General features: G+C 37.4%; 2 protein-coding genes across 4 annotated transcripts in view; both read right to left on the reverse strand.

The window, feature by feature from the left end:
- LOC145986678 (fatty acyl-CoA reductase 1-like) overlaps positions 1–3179 on the reverse strand; it is a 125532-nt gene extending 122353 nt beyond the window's left edge. For both annotated transcript variants that reach the window (XM_083120980.1, XM_083120977.1), the window contains exon 1: positions 3026–3179. The gene's annotated coding sequence lies outside the window, so the exon portion shown is untranslated. The remainder of the gene's footprint in view (positions 1–3025) is intronic.
- A 1644-nt stretch (positions 3180–4823) lies between these two features.
- Positions 4824–19407, reverse strand: part of LOC145986681 (putative fatty acyl-CoA reductase CG5065) — a 41253-nt gene continuing 26669 nt past the window's right edge. For both annotated transcript variants that reach the window (XM_083120984.1, XM_083120985.1), the window contains exons 5-9: positions 17641–17750; positions 14947–15139; positions 9946–10185; positions 8448–8705; positions 4824–6052 (exon numbers count right to left, since the gene is read on the reverse strand). In XM_083120984.1, the coding sequence (XP_082977110.1) occupies positions 5863–6052; positions 8448–8705; positions 9946–10185; positions 14947–15139; positions 17641–17750 (991 nt within the window). In that variant the 3' untranslated portion in view covers positions 4824–5862. The remainder of the gene's footprint in view (positions 6053–8447; positions 8706–9945; positions 10186–14946; positions 15140–17640; positions 17751–19407) is intronic.

Raw genomic sequence — 19407 nt, forward strand, 5'->3', positions numbered from 1 at the left:
GCACAAAGTTTCTTCCATTAAGGCATTTACACACTCCATACATGTCATATTATTTGGTCAGTAACACATTTTAATCATAATTTTCATTTTCCATATCTTTTTTTTTTACTTCCAAATTACCGTAAAAATCAGAAACTTCCTTGATTTTGTGATGAGCTTATTTCAAACGCATTGTACATTAATGTGGCCATCTTGAATGGAAAATTCTTTCCATATTCAGAAATTGCAGAATTTAAGCTTTACAACGATATTTAACATGGTAGGGTTCCATGAACATGGAAAATCAATGCAAGTGTCACAAAATGATGGAAATGACCCATAAGAACACTTAGGGCTGCCATCAAGAATTTAACTTACAAGAGTTTCTCATCGAAATAATTCACATTGAAAGCATTATATTGATGGGGGTATGTATTTCAGATCATTTCCTACTTTTTAATAACATTTTGAGAACTTTCACATTCATGAATAAATATATTTTTAGTGAGTTTTCAAGGGAATATTTTATGTATTGATCTTCCATTTGCAGTACACGAATATCTATATTGTTCAAAATAGCCTAACCGGGAAGGAGCATCTGTCGAGGAATATTAAGAGGAAATGCGGAACTTTGAAGTTTAAATTTAAAAATAGAAGAATGAAATATATTTACTTAAAAATTGTTTATTATTATTATTATTGTTTTGTAAATATTTTTCAAATTCAAATTCAAATTTTCTTTATTGAAGGGCGAGTGGCTGTTCTCCCACCTATCGGGCTGGAGCCGCACTTTTTGAGCTAATAGATCATATTAATTAACAGATGTCATGCCCAGGAATTCCCAACATTTCGGACCACCGCCGCCTTTCAACAATTTATAACTTAGTTTAAGCGACCTAATTTCATATTCAAATCTCCAGCATCAGACCCAGATGTACCGGATGGCCAGAATTAAAGTTATCCAAATCAAAGCCCTCTGTAGCCTGTTTGAGGCATCGTAGAACTCTGAAATTTTGTGAATCCACTATGCAGACCATGGGGAAGAGGATGGTGATAAAAAGTTCAATTTTCCGCCACCAGGTTGAAATGAAGCGCTGTACTTCCGTGATGGGTTGTAATAATGACGTAAACTGTTCCAATTGGTTATGGATTTGCCTTTACCTTGCAATCATGCAATAAATGAGAGATTATTTTCTCGCAACTTCCAGCCACTAACAAATGTCTTTCTAATTAATAACTCAGCTAAATCACTTAACGTGATTATTTGTACAACCCATCATGGAAGTACAGCGCCACATTGCAACCTGGTGGCGGAAAATTGAACTATTTTTTTTTTTTATCGCCATCCTCTTTCCCATGGTCTGCATAGTGGATTCATCAAATTTCAGGGTTCTACGATGCCTCAAACAGGCTACAGAGGGCTCTGAGTTGGGTAACTTTAATTCTGGTCACCCGGTATATGTGTGGAGGTGAGGGGATAACAACTTCGTGAAGCCTCCTATGTACAATAACGGCTGCAACTTTTGTTAATTACATACTTTACTATCATTTCCGTGTTTCATTTAGTCGCCTGTTTAAGGAAATTTTTCTCCAGTGGGGGACTTTTCGCAGGCCAGCAAGGGCGGTTACAGGGCAGGGCGACCCCTTGAGTTGTGCCCAAACCTTATTTCTCATTACGTAAGGGTAGCTATTTATTTTTAAAAGAGATGGATTTGTACAGACAAAAAAGAATTGAAGTTACTGCTGTATAACATAATAAGTAAATTTAAAAACAAAGGGGGGGAATAGGCCCGCATACATTCGTGGGTATGCGCTTATGTCCTAATGACTTTAAATAAACCAGGACGCTCTCGACTCCTGATTTTCGCTTATGAAAATCAAACTATTGGTTATAATGTAATGAAATTTGCAACCGACACACCTTGGTGTATGAGAAGCATGGTGACGTCATTGGAGATGGCCCCACACTCTCTCTAGTGGGCATGCGCGTGCGTCTGGGCGATTCTGCCGTTAAATGCCAATCGTACATTGTGACCAATTGTTTGATTTTTATAAGCGAAATCAGGGGCCGAGAGCGAGTGGATCACCCTGTATATGTGTGTGTATAACATACAATAAACCCTTAAATGATGTAAATATACGGTTCAGGAGACAACAATACGGTCCATGTGACTTGCCTTTACGGTTGCGACATATTGAAAGGTTGGCTGCACTCAACCAATCCACGTCACTACAATACAGCACAAAAATAATTACTATTTTTCTAAAATGCCCTTCAATAATATGATGGTTATTTTTTTTGTTTGGTTTTTTTATAAATTACTAGCTGATCACCCGGACCGGGTATTCATTTATCCCAATCTTGTATTAGACAGGAAAATAATGAATTGTAACTATAGTGTAAAATGTAACTAATTTTAAATGTGATCGTGAATATCACCAATTAGCTTAGCGACTCCGAAAACTATGGATTCGACACTAATCTAGGTCATTTGTGGCATTTTATTTTACACCCCCTCTCACCCCCCATGCCGATAGGTGATAAACTTGGAGTTGAATCGCAACACAGCCTGAATGTTAGACAACCCGAGAAACACTATCGTTGTGCGGATTGCATAGAGTCACGGATGTCTGTTTGTGCTGAATTTAATATCGGTGGTTCTCGATTATTTTTACATGTCACCCCTTTCCACCCCACCCCTAGGCGTGCCAGGGGTATCTTACCCCAAAAGTATTCTTTCCAGATTGCAAGTGATACGTGTACCAAGTTTGGTTGAAATTGCTCCAGGCGTTCGAGAGTTTTGCCGGAACAAACAAATATACACTCCCACCCCCACACACACACATACATCCATTTTTATATATATATAGATTTATCTTTCTCGTATTACGCCACCTTTCTTCTCTGAAGTCTAATCGCGACGATGAGGATGACTGGTGAAATGAACTACTAGTGTGAGACAACCGAATCCAACAAAAGTGCATCGAATTGTGCTAAACACTACACCATAGATGGCGGCAAAAGTACTGTAACATTCATACTTACAAAATTATATGTATTTGAATGAGAAGATCGTATTTGGACACTTTTATCAGTCGAAAAGCAAACGTGGATTCAAGAACAACAAGACGTGAATTTCCATTTGAGCACTAATACGAACTTCCACACCAATAAACATCGTAAGACTGTAACCAGAAAGGTAAAAAACTGCTTGCTTCAGTGACGTTTGTGTGGATGTGTGTATTACTCACAGAAGAAACAATGCTTCATAGAATTCAGTACGTCATATTTTTCGGCGCGTTGCTAATCTATACAAGCAAGAGTTCTGCTTACCAATGCATAGGTGTTGAACGCTTGATAAGTTATGAAAATGAATTTGAGCTTGCATTATAAAACAATGGAAATATGGCAATGAACAGTATAACTGTACTAAAAAGCATTTGGATCGTCGTATTACTTGATCTAATATTTCTGGAACTTAAGTTTGATTGAAGCATGTTCTAACATCATACGATGTGATATAGGCAAAGTACGTACATCTATCGTTCGTGGCATTGCAATTGGTAAAATTCTATTTGACAAACATAATATGTAAATATTAATCATATTGTAAAGCAATTGACAACATCGCTTAGCGTGTTATGAAATATATGTAAATGTTCATTTTTGTTGTAACTTCGCAAATAATATACTTTTGAGGTGAGTCAGATATTGATGTAATATTATTTCTAATATAATAATATTATTTTTAAAAAATGTCTCACCGGTTAATTGGTTCATAATAATTGTTTTTACCGATCGTCAAAGTATAGACTTAGAAGGTGTAGATTGTTTTTCCTTATCAAGTTTTCTATGAATAGCATCTCAATATAAGTAGGCATAGTGCTGCAATCCATAGGCGTAGCTACGGGGTGTGCCGGGTGTGCCTAAGCACACCCTAATGTGCTGCTTTATCAAAGAGAATTAAAGACAGATATTTCAATAAGAGAGAAAATAAGCGGCAGTTTGTAAGGAGTTGAAAATGTCATTACTTGGTACAAACGTGTGCATTATCGCTGACGAAACGAGTGTCTATAGTTTTTGGATATTTTGATGTCATTGGAGAAAGAAGATATTTACTGCATTCTACTCTGTACTGCAGCGCTTTTCTTCTATACCTGTCACAAGCTGCACAAGCTTTCCCAAGTTAAAACTAAATTAAGAGCAACTCAGAAGCAGGATAGATTGGAAGCCCTGATCTTGCTATTTGTGGAACAGGAAAAAGCTTAGTCTATTGATGTAAATGAAGTTATTGATGAGTTTAAGAACATTGCACCTTTTGACAGACGTCTCTTGTTATAGATGACGTGTATTTTGATGTATTTGTTTGTAACATTTATGAACGTTTTGTGTGTGTGTAATTTCTATGCAATATGATTTTTTCTACTACATATATTCAGAAATTTTCAACACTGTCATTTAGTGAATTTATATTCCTTTACAAACATCAGTGCAGTTAAAGAGACAAGTAATTGTGTTGCAAAACATGCTATTAAAAAGGTACAAGACCTCATTTTTTTTTCATTGTGCACACCCAAATATAACGTTCTAGCTACGCCTATGCTGCAATCTTACCTTTTAAACAGAAGTATAATATGGTTTATATTTGGGATTGGTAATATTGTTCCCCTCTGCATTATGAAAGGTTAAATTAGGTGTGGTCAAAACAGAACGAACTTATTCAAGTGTAAATTGACATTTGCAGTTTATAAATTCGTTCTAATGCAGCGAAGTTTTTATATACTGCGAGATGTTGCTAATTTTTTATTTAAAAAAACATATATTTTTTAAAAAATCTCTTTATTTTCACGTTACAAATGAGAGTATGGAAACAAAAATGCAAAAAAATAGTATTCCACTGGTAGAAGGAGCAGCGGTCCAGTCGGTAGGTTGCCTGACTGCCACACTGGAGACCCGGGTTCGATTCCCGGGATAGGCAATCTAACTGATGATATATTCAGACCATCCCCATGCTTAAGGCGGTTCTGATGTTCATGCAGTATAAAATGGGTATCTGTTGGCTGTATAGAAGGCCGGAACGAGGTGTTGATCACACCACCTCCACACACCCGCTACTTGCAATGTACAGGATAAGGCTTTATCTTTTACTTTTTTTATTACATTGGTAGGCAAATTTATTGGCTTTTTTCTATTATATACAATGCACCATTTAAGCATCTATTGAGTCGTACGAATAAAGTGTTTTTTCTTTAAACATACTCAGATTTGTATGAATAAAATACTGAGAACTCGTTGACACTGGAGGAAGCAAATGGTCAAGTGTTGAAGATGTACTCGCATTTAAATATGATTAAAAGAACACGTGCTCAGAAATATTCCAGGCACTTATGATCACTGTTGTAAGAAAGTTGATATATCTTTGAGAAGTTTTCTAAGTTGGAAACTATGCAACTATGCGAAAGGAACTTTACTCATACGAAAAATGCTTACGAGTACGTGCTCGCTTTTATTCATGCTGCCCAATGTGACGAGGTGAAGTAAAATGTGATTAACCCAGTGTTGCCACTGATTTTCTTTTAAAGTATACACATGAAACTCTGGCAAAATACAGCATTGGCCACTAAAAAATGCATAATCACCACTCTTTACAAAACTCACGTGCAAGCGAGACTGGCACGTAACCTTTGTTCAGTTTATACGGTAAACACTTAGTGAAACGTTTCTGAGGTCGGTGTGCGCACAACCATCATCATGTTAGGAACATACATGAAAAATACTGTTGCACGAGTTGTGCTGCTGAGTAACTCATCACTCCTACTTGTAAGTTGTTATTGCATTTCAAAGGAACTTTATGCATCAAATCTCCAAAATGTTCGAACACATCAGACAGAGTTTGATTGATGATCCTCCGCTTCCGCAGCTACCCTGACTATTGTAGCCGATGACATCCAGTTGAAGACGCCGTCGAACATTGCGTCCAAGCCGCAAACGATGACCCCTATCCATGAGAACACCAGCCAAGCCATGAGAACGTAGAACACGCCGGTGGTTAGGATATGGATGCAGTACAAGCTGGAATAGACAAATGAGGACTTTCGTCACTAGTTTACATGGACTCCTATGCTCATGTGTAAGTTTATATCACGCCAAAGAAGCAATGGCACAAGCCACTGAGAATTCAAATATACTCAATAAATTCAGATTTTTTTCTGCAGCCCATTTAGTGTGTAATTGATCCCTCTACTACTACTACTATATTATTATTATTGTATTTGTATTATTTTAAGTGCTAGAGTTAAGGCCATACATACTCTTTTCTTTCACTCAACCATATACATAAACACAAAATATCACACATACTCACACCAACTCATATCATGTTAAGAATAGAAAATAAAATATTCTAAAAATTACATTCATGCATAGATAAGAGCACTACGACTCTCGGTGTAGTTTCAGACTACATGAAAAATCATTCTTCATTTCTCTTAAATCTTGTACATACACACGCACACACACAAACACATATAAAAGTGGGATGATTATCCAGTTTCAAGCACACCATTCGCAGTTCATGAGCGACATTACTATTTACTAGTTAGTAGGGGAGAGGGTTAACTATTTTATCTAACATCAGCAGTTTTGTAAATATCATAGGCTGTATGTAAATTCCATTTGCATATCTCTGGCAGTTGTTCCCTAACTGTGGCCCCCGGAGGATGAGTTTGTAAGATTGCAGACTCCAAGATCATGTTCATATCAAACGCACATTTTGAACATCATTTTTGTAAATTGTTGCGGATTTACAAAAAGACGTTAACGGTTGGTCCGATATGTTAATGCTGTCACATTAATAATATTAGTGTGTGCATTCTTACCCCAAGCAACGGGTAAGACTACGCATTTCCATGAGCATTACTTTTGTTTCTTTTTTCTGTTCAATATTATTTACTGGGTTATTGGAAATTCACTGTCTCTTTTGCTTACTGCAAATTTTTGAGGTTTATTTTTGACAGATACAGATTTAAAACTTCGTCTTTGAGAACTACAATATTTCTTGATGGATTTTGAACTTCTTCTATTATATTTAGCTGAATAATACGGGACGGAGGCAGGGGTGGAGGTTTTGGCGACTGAATAATATTTAATTGTACAATTTCAACAAGTGATGCAATATTATTATAAGGCTGTTCCACAGGAGGTGGATTATTTTTAAGCTCAGTTAAGGCTAATTTGTAGTATGCTTTTGGTTATAAGTAATACTTTTTTGTGTTGATATGTATAGTGATAAATTATAAAAATTGTAAACATATTAATAATAAATGTTATTAATAATAAATTTGTAATAATATGTGGATATTTAAAAGATTTTTGAAGCAGATGAATAAAATTAGAAGCTTTTATGTATGGAAATGGCCGCGGTGGCTCAGTCGGTAACGCGTCTGACTACCATGCTAAAGGTCCCGGGTTCGATCCCCGGCCGGTTCAAATCCGGGAACTTTTCTAACGATGGAAGCGGCCCCGGCGCCCACCCAGCGTCGAATAACATGGGTACCTGGGGGAAATCCTGGGGGGTAAAGGCGGTCAGGGGCGTGATGCTGAGCACATCATCCCCACTCACGACCGGATCGAGAAAGTGTGGGGCGTTACCCCCACACCCCCTATACGCCTTCATGGCGTGGTGCTATGCACAGGGGAACACTTTACCTTCTTTTTTATGTATGGAAGAAATTTGTTTAATATAATTAAAATTGCAATAATTTGTATGTTGCTAAGCAACAAAAACAAATGGTTTTTTTAAACAACAACAAAAAAATATATTTTAAGCTTGTCTAGTTTAAATTATTAAATATTTTAATTTAATTTATTTATTTTTTGATTTAGGCACAATTTATTTGTATAATTTATTTATTTGATGTTATTTATTTATTTTCTAAATTTTTAGGCACTGTTTATTGATTTATTTTATTTTAAAATTATTGCAAATTTATTTCATTTAATTTTCGGTGTTATTTTTATTTTTAAATATTTGAAAAATTAATAAAACGTACTGTTTTACTTTTTCATATCTTAGTATACCATACATTCATAATTCCATAAAGGGTTGTAAGGGATGATCCTTCCACCTAGTACACCCAATTGCCAACTTCACTTCCACGTAGTACACCCTGGATTGCACTCAGCTGACTAACGAGGCTCTGGTGACTGGCACTATGGCCAGTATAATTCTGTGCATTGTCCTGTTTTTGTCCTTATGTGTGCTGAGTGCCCCTTTGCAGCCTCAGCTTTTAATCGAACTCAGAATGTTTTAATATTTTTGTTATACGACATTACAGTTATGTTATTTTAGTAAGGGGCGGTGTCCCGTATAATGTGGCGGGTACTAATAGCCTAACTGCTGACGCACCCAGAATTTCCGTTTCAGTTAATCTACCAGACACCAGGTTGTCACTTAAATACCACTTACATTTGTTGATGTCGTCTTGCTTTGGGTAGCGTGCTGGGATCTTCCTTCAGGCAGTACTGCCTGGTTCCAAGTATCAGATCCTTGATGTAGGTGTCCCAGTGCACTTCCTCTATGTCCAGGAAAAAGCTTGATCGGTCTTCAGGTGGGAGCTTCTCACTTAATTCTCGATACTTGTGGTTGACGAATTTCCATTCTTTCGTCGTGTAGTATTGCAGTACCTCCAAACCACCTTGAATTCGTTTTTGAATTTTCACCATACTGAAAATAGAAACTTACACATTTTTCCGATTGCCTATAACATCTCTATGATACCATGGCAATATCCCCCACACTTGGTAAAGTACTCAAACAATTGACAGCAAAGTTTTTCAGTATTATTTTTTTGCACCTTGCCCATTTTTAAAAGTGAAAAATTGCTTATCAATGGACTGATGATTTCTATGCAAATGCATGTTATTGTTTTTAAAGGAATATTTTGAAAAAAAATGTTTTCTTGTGCGCTTTGACAAAAACGGAAGCAAATTTATCTTGCATATTTTTGCATTTTTCTCCATAAATAAATATTTTATATTTCATGTGAAATGTATATTTTACAGAATTTGTCAAAATTGGACACATGTAGTGATTTATTTTACACCTTGTTTTGTAATTTTCGGAGTTTTCTGGATCAGGAAATGTGTATATATTTCCAGCAGCGTAACTTGTGGCCTAAATTTGGGGAGGAAAACATGTCCAGAAAGTTAATAGAAATACAATTTATTTGTAAATTTTAATAAACCTGCAAATTTTTAGGATCGAGTGTCCCCCTTGCCTTCTTACCTTACGCTTAGGTATATTTCTACTTTTTTTGTTATCAGGAGATAAATGCGCATTATTATTATTATTATTACTATTATCAGTAATTGAAAGGAAGCATCAAAATAATAAAAATAATACAGGGTGAGTCATAAGTCTCCATACAAATGGTGTTTATTTTTCCTTTTCAGGCAGGTGAACCAATGAAAAGAGATGCCACTAACGAAGGAAGAACGGATTAACATCATTCTGTTTGGCTAGGGGTGGTACCACTCGTCATGTAGCACGTACATTTAATGCAACCCACAGAACGCAGATAACCCATGACACCGTGGCACCTGCGTTACCCTCCTTTCATCTGTTGCTGTCTTTGGTCTTCCAGGCCTGCTTTCGTCGGCGACAGAACTTGTCCCTCTGAATTTCTTGATAAGTTTGGCCATGGGTTATCTGCGTTCTGTGGGTTGCATTGAATGTACGTGCTACATGGCGGGTGGTAACATTCCCAGCCAACAGAATGATGTCAATCCGTTCTTCCTTCGTTAGTGGCATCTATTTTCATTGGTTCACCTGCCTGAAAAGGAAAAATAAACATTAATCACCGTTTTCACCATTTGTATGGAGACTTATGACTCACCCTGCATATACTTTCATTGGTAGAAGAACCAGTTATATGTGCCAAGAATCTCACTTCCCCATCACTTACAAAGGTTTCATTCCCAGCAGGGCGACGATGAAGTCGATGAGATAAGCCGGGAGCAGGTGGAAGAAGAAGACACAGATGGCGTGGACCACTTTGCTGCTCTTGATGCTACCGTCGGGATACCAGACGGCCCCTCCGAGGGGGTTCTCGTACACATGCCTCCTCCCTGTGTTCAGCACCTCGCCCCACGTTATAGGGTTCAGACCGGATTGGGTTGTGTTGAACACCATTGTGTCGGATGATCTGAAAGAAAAATTCATTGTCATTATTAGGGAACGGAACTTTATGTGCTAAAAAACTCAGAAATATTTATTTTTTATGTGTCAAAAATGTTGAAAATATGTGATAAAAGCAGGAAAATATGTGACAAAAATAAAAAAAAATTTGGTAACAAAAACAAAATATAAATATAACATGCATTTTAAACACCTGAAATCTGTTTCTAAATGCTTACCTCTTAGCGAGCTATTTTTTGGGAGAGTTGCAGTGGATCACCATAGCTTTTTATTCCAAATCCTCCATTGTAAATCTGTGACGATTATCTCTAAAAAGCATCTTATATTGTGAGAAAGATCACTCCATGTCACAAGAAACAATTCTTGCATATTTGAAGCACGAAATGTCACTAACGCTGAAGTTTTCCAAAGCTTCCTCTTCCTCTACTTTACCTTCCAAAACACGTGTAATTTAGTACAAAGTTTGAAAACCTTGTTGTTGTTTTTTTTAAAAAATGTCTGTACATTTAGACATTAGCACTTGTGCGTTAGATCCAGTGAGATCTTTCAGCTACGGAAGCTGCAAAAGTGTTCGCGGACGATTCAAGCTTTCGTATGGAGTTAGAGAGAAAGGACAGGTTTGTTGAGATGTATGCCAATTTGACTTTAAGGAGGGATCCTTCAACAGTTCTTGCAGAATGTCTATAGACTTCTATACGCGTCTTCTTTGTCGAGATCATTTACAACAGATACAATTTTTATTTAAAGTTCTGGTCATAATATATGAAAGAGGTATGGAGAATAAACATTTTTCCTTCGAGGCTTTCGAGGTAACTGAAGTCAATGAGTGATTTTATGCATTTAAAGTGAAAATTCGCAAAATATGTATTTACATACGAAAAACTGGAAAATATGTGTTTTTATGTAAAATAAAATTTGCTGTGTTGACATAAGGTTATGATCAGAATTTTGGCAAAAACGATGGTCTCTATCTTATCGCAGAAAAAAACATTTATTTACCTAAAGTTCCGTTCCCTTGTCATTATTGTACAGCCGTTCGGTTGTGTCATGCTTGGTCATAGTATCGAGTCCCACAGGCTTTTTCAGACCTATCTCTCGAATTGTCCACACGAAAATGAGTTAGCATCATATTTTTAAAATTCTCCAAGAACCAGGAACTCCTCAATCAAAGTTTTTGGTTCTCGCCAAAATGGCTGTGCAAATTATACTAGCTGGGAAGATGCTTTCTGAAAAAAATCTTAAATGGAGAATTAATATCCTCCGTCCCCTCCTCACTTCGAGCACTGGTCTCCCTTCCTGTCTTTGCCTTCGTCAGTCCTCTCTCCTCTCTCTTCTTCCCTCCAAACACACAAACACACCCTTTCTTTCTGTCTCTTACTGCATTGTACATTGTATTACAACTCTATATAATAGCATAGTACGAAGTAGACTTGAATACGCATCCGTTATTTGGTCTCCAATGTATAGATCGTACGAAAATAGCATAGAAAGAATTCAGCAAAGGTTCCTAAGGTATCTGTTTTACAAAAAATATGATATGTCCCCACGACAAAATAACGTGAATTATAATAATCTGCTTGACATATTTGGGTTTAAGAGTCTTAGTAATAGGAGGAAAATATTAGAACAGTTGTATTTGTATAAAACAATTAATGGTGTTTTAGACAACAGCTCCTTTCTCGGTCAAATACAATTCAATATAAGAAAAAATAATCTGCGTAGTAGAAATATTCTAACTTCTAAAATTTCAAAAACTCAGAAATATAGAAACTCACCAATAAATAGAATGTGTCACGGTTGCAATATCCTTGTTGCACACAACGAATGTGTAGATTTTTCACTTCCATTTGACAGATATAAAAGAATAATAGATTCAGTGTTATAGAAAACGAAACTCTGATAGAATATAGATTGTTTAATATAAATGTTACCATTTACAGTGTGCAATACTTGTGAATTTCGTATAAACCTCTTGCCTAAATGTATGTAGATAAGTGTGTATATATATCCCATGCGTTACGTATGTTGTATGTTATATGTATTGTACGTGAATGAATGAATATGTGTTTGTATATATCCATGTAATTTCTATTGTATTAATCAAACACAGTGTACGCCTTCTGTAATTGGAGGTTCAATTCTCTGTAGAAGTGTAAAGCATAAATAAATAAATAAATTTATTCCTCTAAGCCTGTCTTTATCTCCCATTTCCTTCATTACTACAGCTTCTTCTATGTCTTACATTTCCCTTTTCTCTGTGTATATGTGTGTCTGTCTGTGTGTGTGTGTGTCGCTTTCTGTTTTCCTTTGTTTTCTCTCTAGTTTCCTATTTCTCTTTATTTTCCTCACGTTCTCTTTCTGTCTCTTCGAAGATTCTCTGATTTTCTCTGTGTCTATCTTTATCTATCTCTCTCCTCTCTTTGCCTCTTTCATTTCTCCGATTTCCTCTATCCCTATCGTTTTCTCAGTCTGTGCAAGTGCGTCTCTCTCTCTCTCTCTGTTCCTCTTTCATTTCCCTTTCGCTCTGCCTCTTGCAAAGAAACCGACAAGGAAGCAAACGCCTCATTGTAGCAACACTTTCGAAAGAAACGACAGGCTTCCTCATTGAGGGAACCCTGGAAGGATAAATAAAAGGAAACACTGAAACAAAATCAGAAAACGATGCACGGCCATTGTCTCGAATGGTAACATGCTTCGCAGCGTGTCAAGCTTGGAACTGCAATTTGCGGATTCGTTTCGCCAGACCTTTTTGCATTCGATTCGCGCTTTCTCCCTGCTCGACGAGGAGACAGGGCTGCGTGGGAGACCTTTGTCGCTTTTCTCAACGCTGCCAAGACTTTTACTGTCAAATGGATTGTGTGGCTGGAGGAAGCTTTTTCTGACGGCCGAATGCTATACCGGTAGATTAAGATTAAGTTACAGCGCGACTCTTGGGTGATTTTTTTTGCCACGGAGAGGGTCGAACACCAATTCTCCACAGACGTTCAAGACTAATATGTGTCTATTTCTTATTTAGTGTCACTTTTCTGTCAATATAGGCTCATTGCGACGATGCATGGTTGTCGCCAAAATTACAGGGGGTATCAAGTCATTGAATATTAGGAATAATAAGAATAAATATTAATATTATAATGGTTATGAATATTGTTATTATACAAAAATCACTATTATAAACTAAAAAATAAACCAACAAAAAATTATTATTATTATTATTATTATTATGTCATGACTTCGTTACTTAATACACAAGATGAGTAAATATCTAGTGCAACTATTTTCCATTATTTTTTTTACATTCCATGCAGTTAGTGTATGTGTTCATTTTTTTATCTCACATAAATTTATGTTTGCATCATCACTTACAAGGGAATACTCATACTAAGGCCGGAATATGAATTGTAACGTACATTTGCTGCATATTAAAATTCATGGCCTTTGGCTAGGCAGAAAGTAACAGTTGAGCAGTCGCTGAGCTTCATGGAGGTGACTCACTCTTGCCTGTCGTCCGGCATGTGGATTTGAAAATAGAACTAATCTTCCTCCACACAGGAAGAAACTCTTGACCTTACGAGGTTCTTCCTAGGTTTTGGACCAACTGCGAAAATAGCACGAACTTTGAAAGGCAAGCTGAACGTCTAGGAAAGTCTAACTACGAATTCTAAGGATTCCACTTTTTGGCATCTTTTTGTGAGATTACCCTTACGTGTGCGTAACCTGGAGAAACAGTGATGTATTGTTGGTTGCAGAAGAACTAGGATCTGACTTGAAAAAAATAGGAGATAGCATCATCCGTACTACAGTGGTTTTCAACTCTTGTTTTATGTGACGATGCTCTTACGGCAAAAGAAGGTCTCCTCGATAGTATAGTGGCTAAAGCTGTCGCCTTTTAATAGAAGGGCCCTGGGTTCGATTCCCAATGGTGGCAAATTGCACAGCGAGTCCCATTCTCCTTTGAACGGTAAGTTCAGTCCTGATTAGCCTAACCCACTATAAAGTGAACTTAGAACGAACTTTGTTCCAAACAAAATTCTGCTCTTGCCTACTTTCCACGAGGGTCCACACCACCGCCAAGAAATTGAACCTTTCTTCATGTAAAATAATTTTAATGACTACACGTTGCATTAATTATATTGACAATTAAATAAAACGAAGGCAGAATTGATGCAGGTTCCTCGCTTGGATACCAGAATTTCAAATTCACGAAATGTTACGAAGACAACAATACCTTCTTTGCTCTTGCCTTAAAAAATCCTGCCTCTGACAGCCTTATGTACGTATATGTGTGTGTGGCTGTGTATACATCCGCGTGTGTGAATTATACACATGTACGTGTTAATGTGTGTAACCTTGTGACTGGAGCACGTTTCAACTTTTATAAATTAACGCGTATTTAGACATTTACTTTGTTGATATCTTTACATTTATAAAATAAATACAGGAAGGTAGGAATTTCAAACTAAATTAATAGATATATTTTCATATTTTGCTGACAAATCGACATAGCTATGTGCGTTCATTTGTTAGCGTGCATTCATCAACTTCATCCCTATCTTCGTGATTAGCCGAAAGTGGCAAAAGACCAGTGAGCGTGAGGAGAGTTGATCAGAACACTTACAGAGACGTACGCTGATTTCACGTAACCATTCAACTGCTCCCTGAACCACCCTGTATATTGCATACACTCATGATACGGAACGAAATCTCAGGGAGAAAAACTTTTCGGAAAGTTTGCTGACATTGATGTCTTCTACATGCCCTGAAAATTTACCTGTTAAGCCCACGCCACCAAGCAGCAACAATGATAGCGTTTATGCACAGGTCGACCGGCATGATGTCCGCCAGGTAATCCTCTCTGCAATGCATGGATCGAATTACGCCCTTCCCTGCTCCCACCAGGAGTCCCGTGGGACCGTTCAGGTTCTCCACCCAGCCTGGGAACGGCTCCTTCCACGTCGCTGTCACTGAAATGAGAAACAAAACCAGAAAATCATATTACAGAATCACGTGGCATCAGTGGCGGCGATTAGAGAGAGCGAGGGGGTGCAACTGCCCTCCCCACTTTTCGCCACTTTTGCCCCAGTACCATGCTAAAACTTATCTACAAATGGAAATAAACTGTCTGTGCTTCCACAGTTTTTGCATTTTGCCCCCTTCCCCCCCGGTTTTGGAACCCAATCGCCGCCACTGCGTGGCATATTTACGCTATGATTTTAAACTGTTACGAATTTATTCACAGAAAACAATGGATTTGTTTGAATCAACAAAACACGTTTGATTGTGCATTTTGTTAACTGGAAACAAAAAATTTGGTTGTCTTTACTAAATTTTGTAATTCTGACTAAATTTTTTGGTAACTCTAAACAAATGTGCACAATTACTAAAATGATTTTTTCTGGTGAACAGTCATTTGTTTGTCGCTTATTTAACAAACACTTACATGGTTATGAGAAACTATTTCTTGGTCGTTCCAAACAAACTTTCTTCATTTTTGATGAGGGAATCAATTTTCCAACATCGCCAAGAATTGGATTGACGGAAAGAGCTTGATTGCGCAAGTACTTTTCTCATCTTTGTTGGGGACTGAAGTGAGGAATTTGCATGGAAGTAGCTTAAGGATCCAGCACTTTACTTAAAGCTCTTCTGGGCCTTTGCAATTCGAAAAACCATTATGACATTCCAAATTTTGAAAAATTACATCTGCTTAGAATTCCTTCTAGAGGATGCACGTGAATCTTCGTGAGATTACTTTCGCTGTTCCTGTATATTCGTTACAGTTTCGTTTCTAAGCAGATGTAAATAGTGTTTGAAATATCATAGCGGTTCTTCGAAGGAAGAGGAAATTTCCAATACGGCTTCGCTGCTATCCGCCAAAGGACCAGCCGAACCTTAAAAGCAGGCTTCTTGATCAGTTTTATTCTACGAGGGCAAGTCAAAAATGAACTACGCTTTTGCCACAACTTTTCTCAGGTTGGCCACACTGCCTTCAGCGCTTGGGTTGTACTTTTGTGGCCATGTGGCCGAGGTTTCATCTTAATCGCTCCATTCTTCTTTCTTTTGTTACAGATTATACATGGCCGCTCCACTGTCAGTGTGCACCAAGGAAGAGAAACGATCAGTAATCCAATCAGTAATCCGATATCTCTGGTCTGAAGCTCTGTCATTGACTGAAATTCATCGCAGGCTTTCAGTACATCTGATGATGTCAGAATAATCTCTTTGGATGATGGCTGACCATCGGTTCATGAGAATCTTCAGACCAGAGAAATCGTTGCTCTTCCTTGGTGCACACTGACAGTGGAGCGGCCATGTTTAATCTGTAACAAAAGATAGAAAAATGGAGCGTTTAAGATGAAACCTCGGCCACGTGACCACAAAAGTACAACCTTATAGCACCCAAGCCCTGAAGGCAGTGTGGCTAACCTGAGAAAAGTTGTGGTAAAAGTGTAGATAATTTTTTATTTATCCTCGTAAATTTATAGCAGTCGTGAGTTTGCCTTTCAGCATGTCTCTTAACAGCTAATGTAACATTGCCATCGGGTACACTGGCTTCTGATTGAAAAGAGACTGGAGGCATAAAACGTTTGTGCAAAGAAATGTCTAGCTACAGAAAGAGAAAGAGAGAGGGGAGTAGAGAGAGAGAGAGAGTTTGGGAGATTGAGAGGAATAGCAAGAGAGACAGGAAGGTATAAAGGGAGAGATAGAAGGTGAGAACCAAGGCCCAAGAGACTATTTGTGAGAGAAATAAATGAAGGTAAAGACAGAGATAAATGAAGAGCGACAGATGCTCTGCATGTGTGTGAGATAGAGATGGGATAAAGGGAATGATTGAGTTGGTGTTTTAAGTCCACTTTATGCACAGTAAGACTAATCAGGTCTGGACCTACAGTTTAAAGTGGGATCCCAACCACTATGTGCGTCCACCGGGTACCGAACCCAGGATCCCTTGATTACAAGGCGACGACGCTACCACTGCGCCATGTAATGGGAGTGAGAAATATCAAGGGGATAGTGTTCATGAGAGATAGATAGTTAAATCGACTGTTAAAAATGACGTATCAAAATTCACTACATTGATATTCACATGTTACTTACTCATATTCGAATACTCGTTAAGAGTGAAGAGAAACAGAGCTAGTGTGTGTGTGAGAGAGAGAAACGGGATTTAGAGAGAAAAGATTCTACACATAAAGTTTTCCACATTCTGCTGATCTAATAAAGTTTAATAAACTATAGAGTTACTACTTCTCTGAAATTAACTTATGTGAAAAGACTGGATGAGTATCGACTTCATGTAACCAGTTCGAATGCACAACTTCTAGAAATTGTCTGCAAACGTAACATTTAGTTACTTTCAAAGTAATGGAAAGTAGAAAGAAATTCCCAACTGAAACATATAAACCAATGGAGAACAATAACTACAGTGATGCTGCGAAATGCTTTCGTTGAACCTCATTGAACTTACCTATTGAGGGACGCACGATGACAATTGGAAATAGTCCACTGTATTCGTCCACCAATTTTTCCGACAAGCACTTGGAATAGGCGTACGTGTTGGGCAGCTTTCCAACTAATCTGGAAAGAAAAGGAAAGAAGAAATCGTGAACGTGGAATATTAATTATTTTTGAAATACCTCCACAAAATATGGCTTTTTTCTGCATCAATCGAGACATTTAAATATGTATTGTTTGTTTCTTTGAAATGATTGTATCAATTTATGTAATGTTAGTCAAACGGAACAGCAGCATTTCTGTGTATATTTTGATACACCAGATGCACTTTAATGTGTTTCAGGAATCAGAACATTGTGTCATTTGACACGTTTTGAGATGTGTTTGTCTGGCTGCATTTTTCACATATTAAACTCACGGAGACAGAGGTTTCGATCGGGTATTCGGTAACGTTCGAGTCCTAATTCGAACGCCACTTTACTTCAAAGTAAGTTCCGAGTGATTAGTTTCCCTCTGACGACCACATGTCAAGTCCACGTGGAGTCTACCCTCAAACCTTTCCCACCAATAGCATTCGTTTTAGGAACTGACAGCTCTTGTCAAGTGCACGTGGAGTAAAGGAGATGTTGCCAGTTCAGTTTCTTTAGAGATTTCATAACTTTAGGTTGCGATTATCTTTACTAGGCTGTGTTATTGTTTTGTACTATTAAAAATATATATACTATGTGGCGACCTTGGGAGTGTAACGTCGTTGCAATTCGTGTTGAATGTCTAAACACTGCAGGTAAAGGTGACAACAGCGCCTCTAAAAAAAACAGGTCCGGCTGGGTCTCTCGAGCTACATCAAAGATACCCAACTGTCGTTCGAATAGGGACTTGAACTATACTGAGCAAGTTTTTCATTTTATTTCTTTTAAAAATCTTAGCAAATAAAACGCCGTGGAGACACGGAAGAATGAAGCACACCCTCGTAAGACGTTTTACGGACCTTTATGGAACAGACAACATGTTGACCGTGAGTTGTACCCGGTTAATGGTCAACATGAATTATGTATTGCATAGCTGGCGGGTAGGCACGTGACCTGAAGTTATCGCCAACAATTACTGCGTTCCACCCGGTCACGGCAACAATGAACATCCACATCTTTACCACGTCATTATTTTCACTTTATTGCCTCCCTCTCAAGTTAACAATATTCTACCGTTACAATTTAACAGTCTCCCTGTTACTTTACTAAAAAGGTACACAACCGTTTTTATTTCAGTAGGGCTTGGAAGTTGATGAAAAATCATATCTTTTTCTGAGTCTTGAAGACAATGCTAAACCTGATAGTAGCACGTTTCCCTTCAGTTATGACCAGAAAAATTGTTGTCGTTTTTGTTTTGTTTCTTATTTTGTATTTCTTCTCATTTGTTTGCCTTTTAGGTAATTTTTCAGTACTTTTTGCCGTTTTTGTTGCTTTTTTCTTAATTCTTGAGGTTTACTTTTGCCGCTTTCTGTTTTCCCGCGAATTTTAGATCCATTTGATAGCATAACTTAACAAATTTAAATTTTCTACCTTTGTCTTTTTAGCAAGTATGGTCAATACAAAACCGCAATATTTTATTACACAAATCTTTGGAAAAGATTAAAAAATTAATTGTGATCATTTATATTTCGTCCAGAATTTTTTTTGCGTGAAGTATACTTTGAGGTTTCCTTGCTGGCCTATATTATCGCTAAAATCTGTGGTTTTTAAGTAAAATTAGTCGCAACAATAAAGAAATTATAATCTGATGT

Source organism: Lepisma saccharinum, chromosome 4, assembly GCF_977018435.1.
Source record: "Lepisma saccharinum chromosome 4, izLepSacc3.1, whole genome shotgun sequence".
Classification (NCBI taxonomy): domain Eukaryota; kingdom Metazoa; phylum Arthropoda; class Insecta; order Zygentoma; family Lepismatidae; genus Lepisma; species Lepisma saccharinum.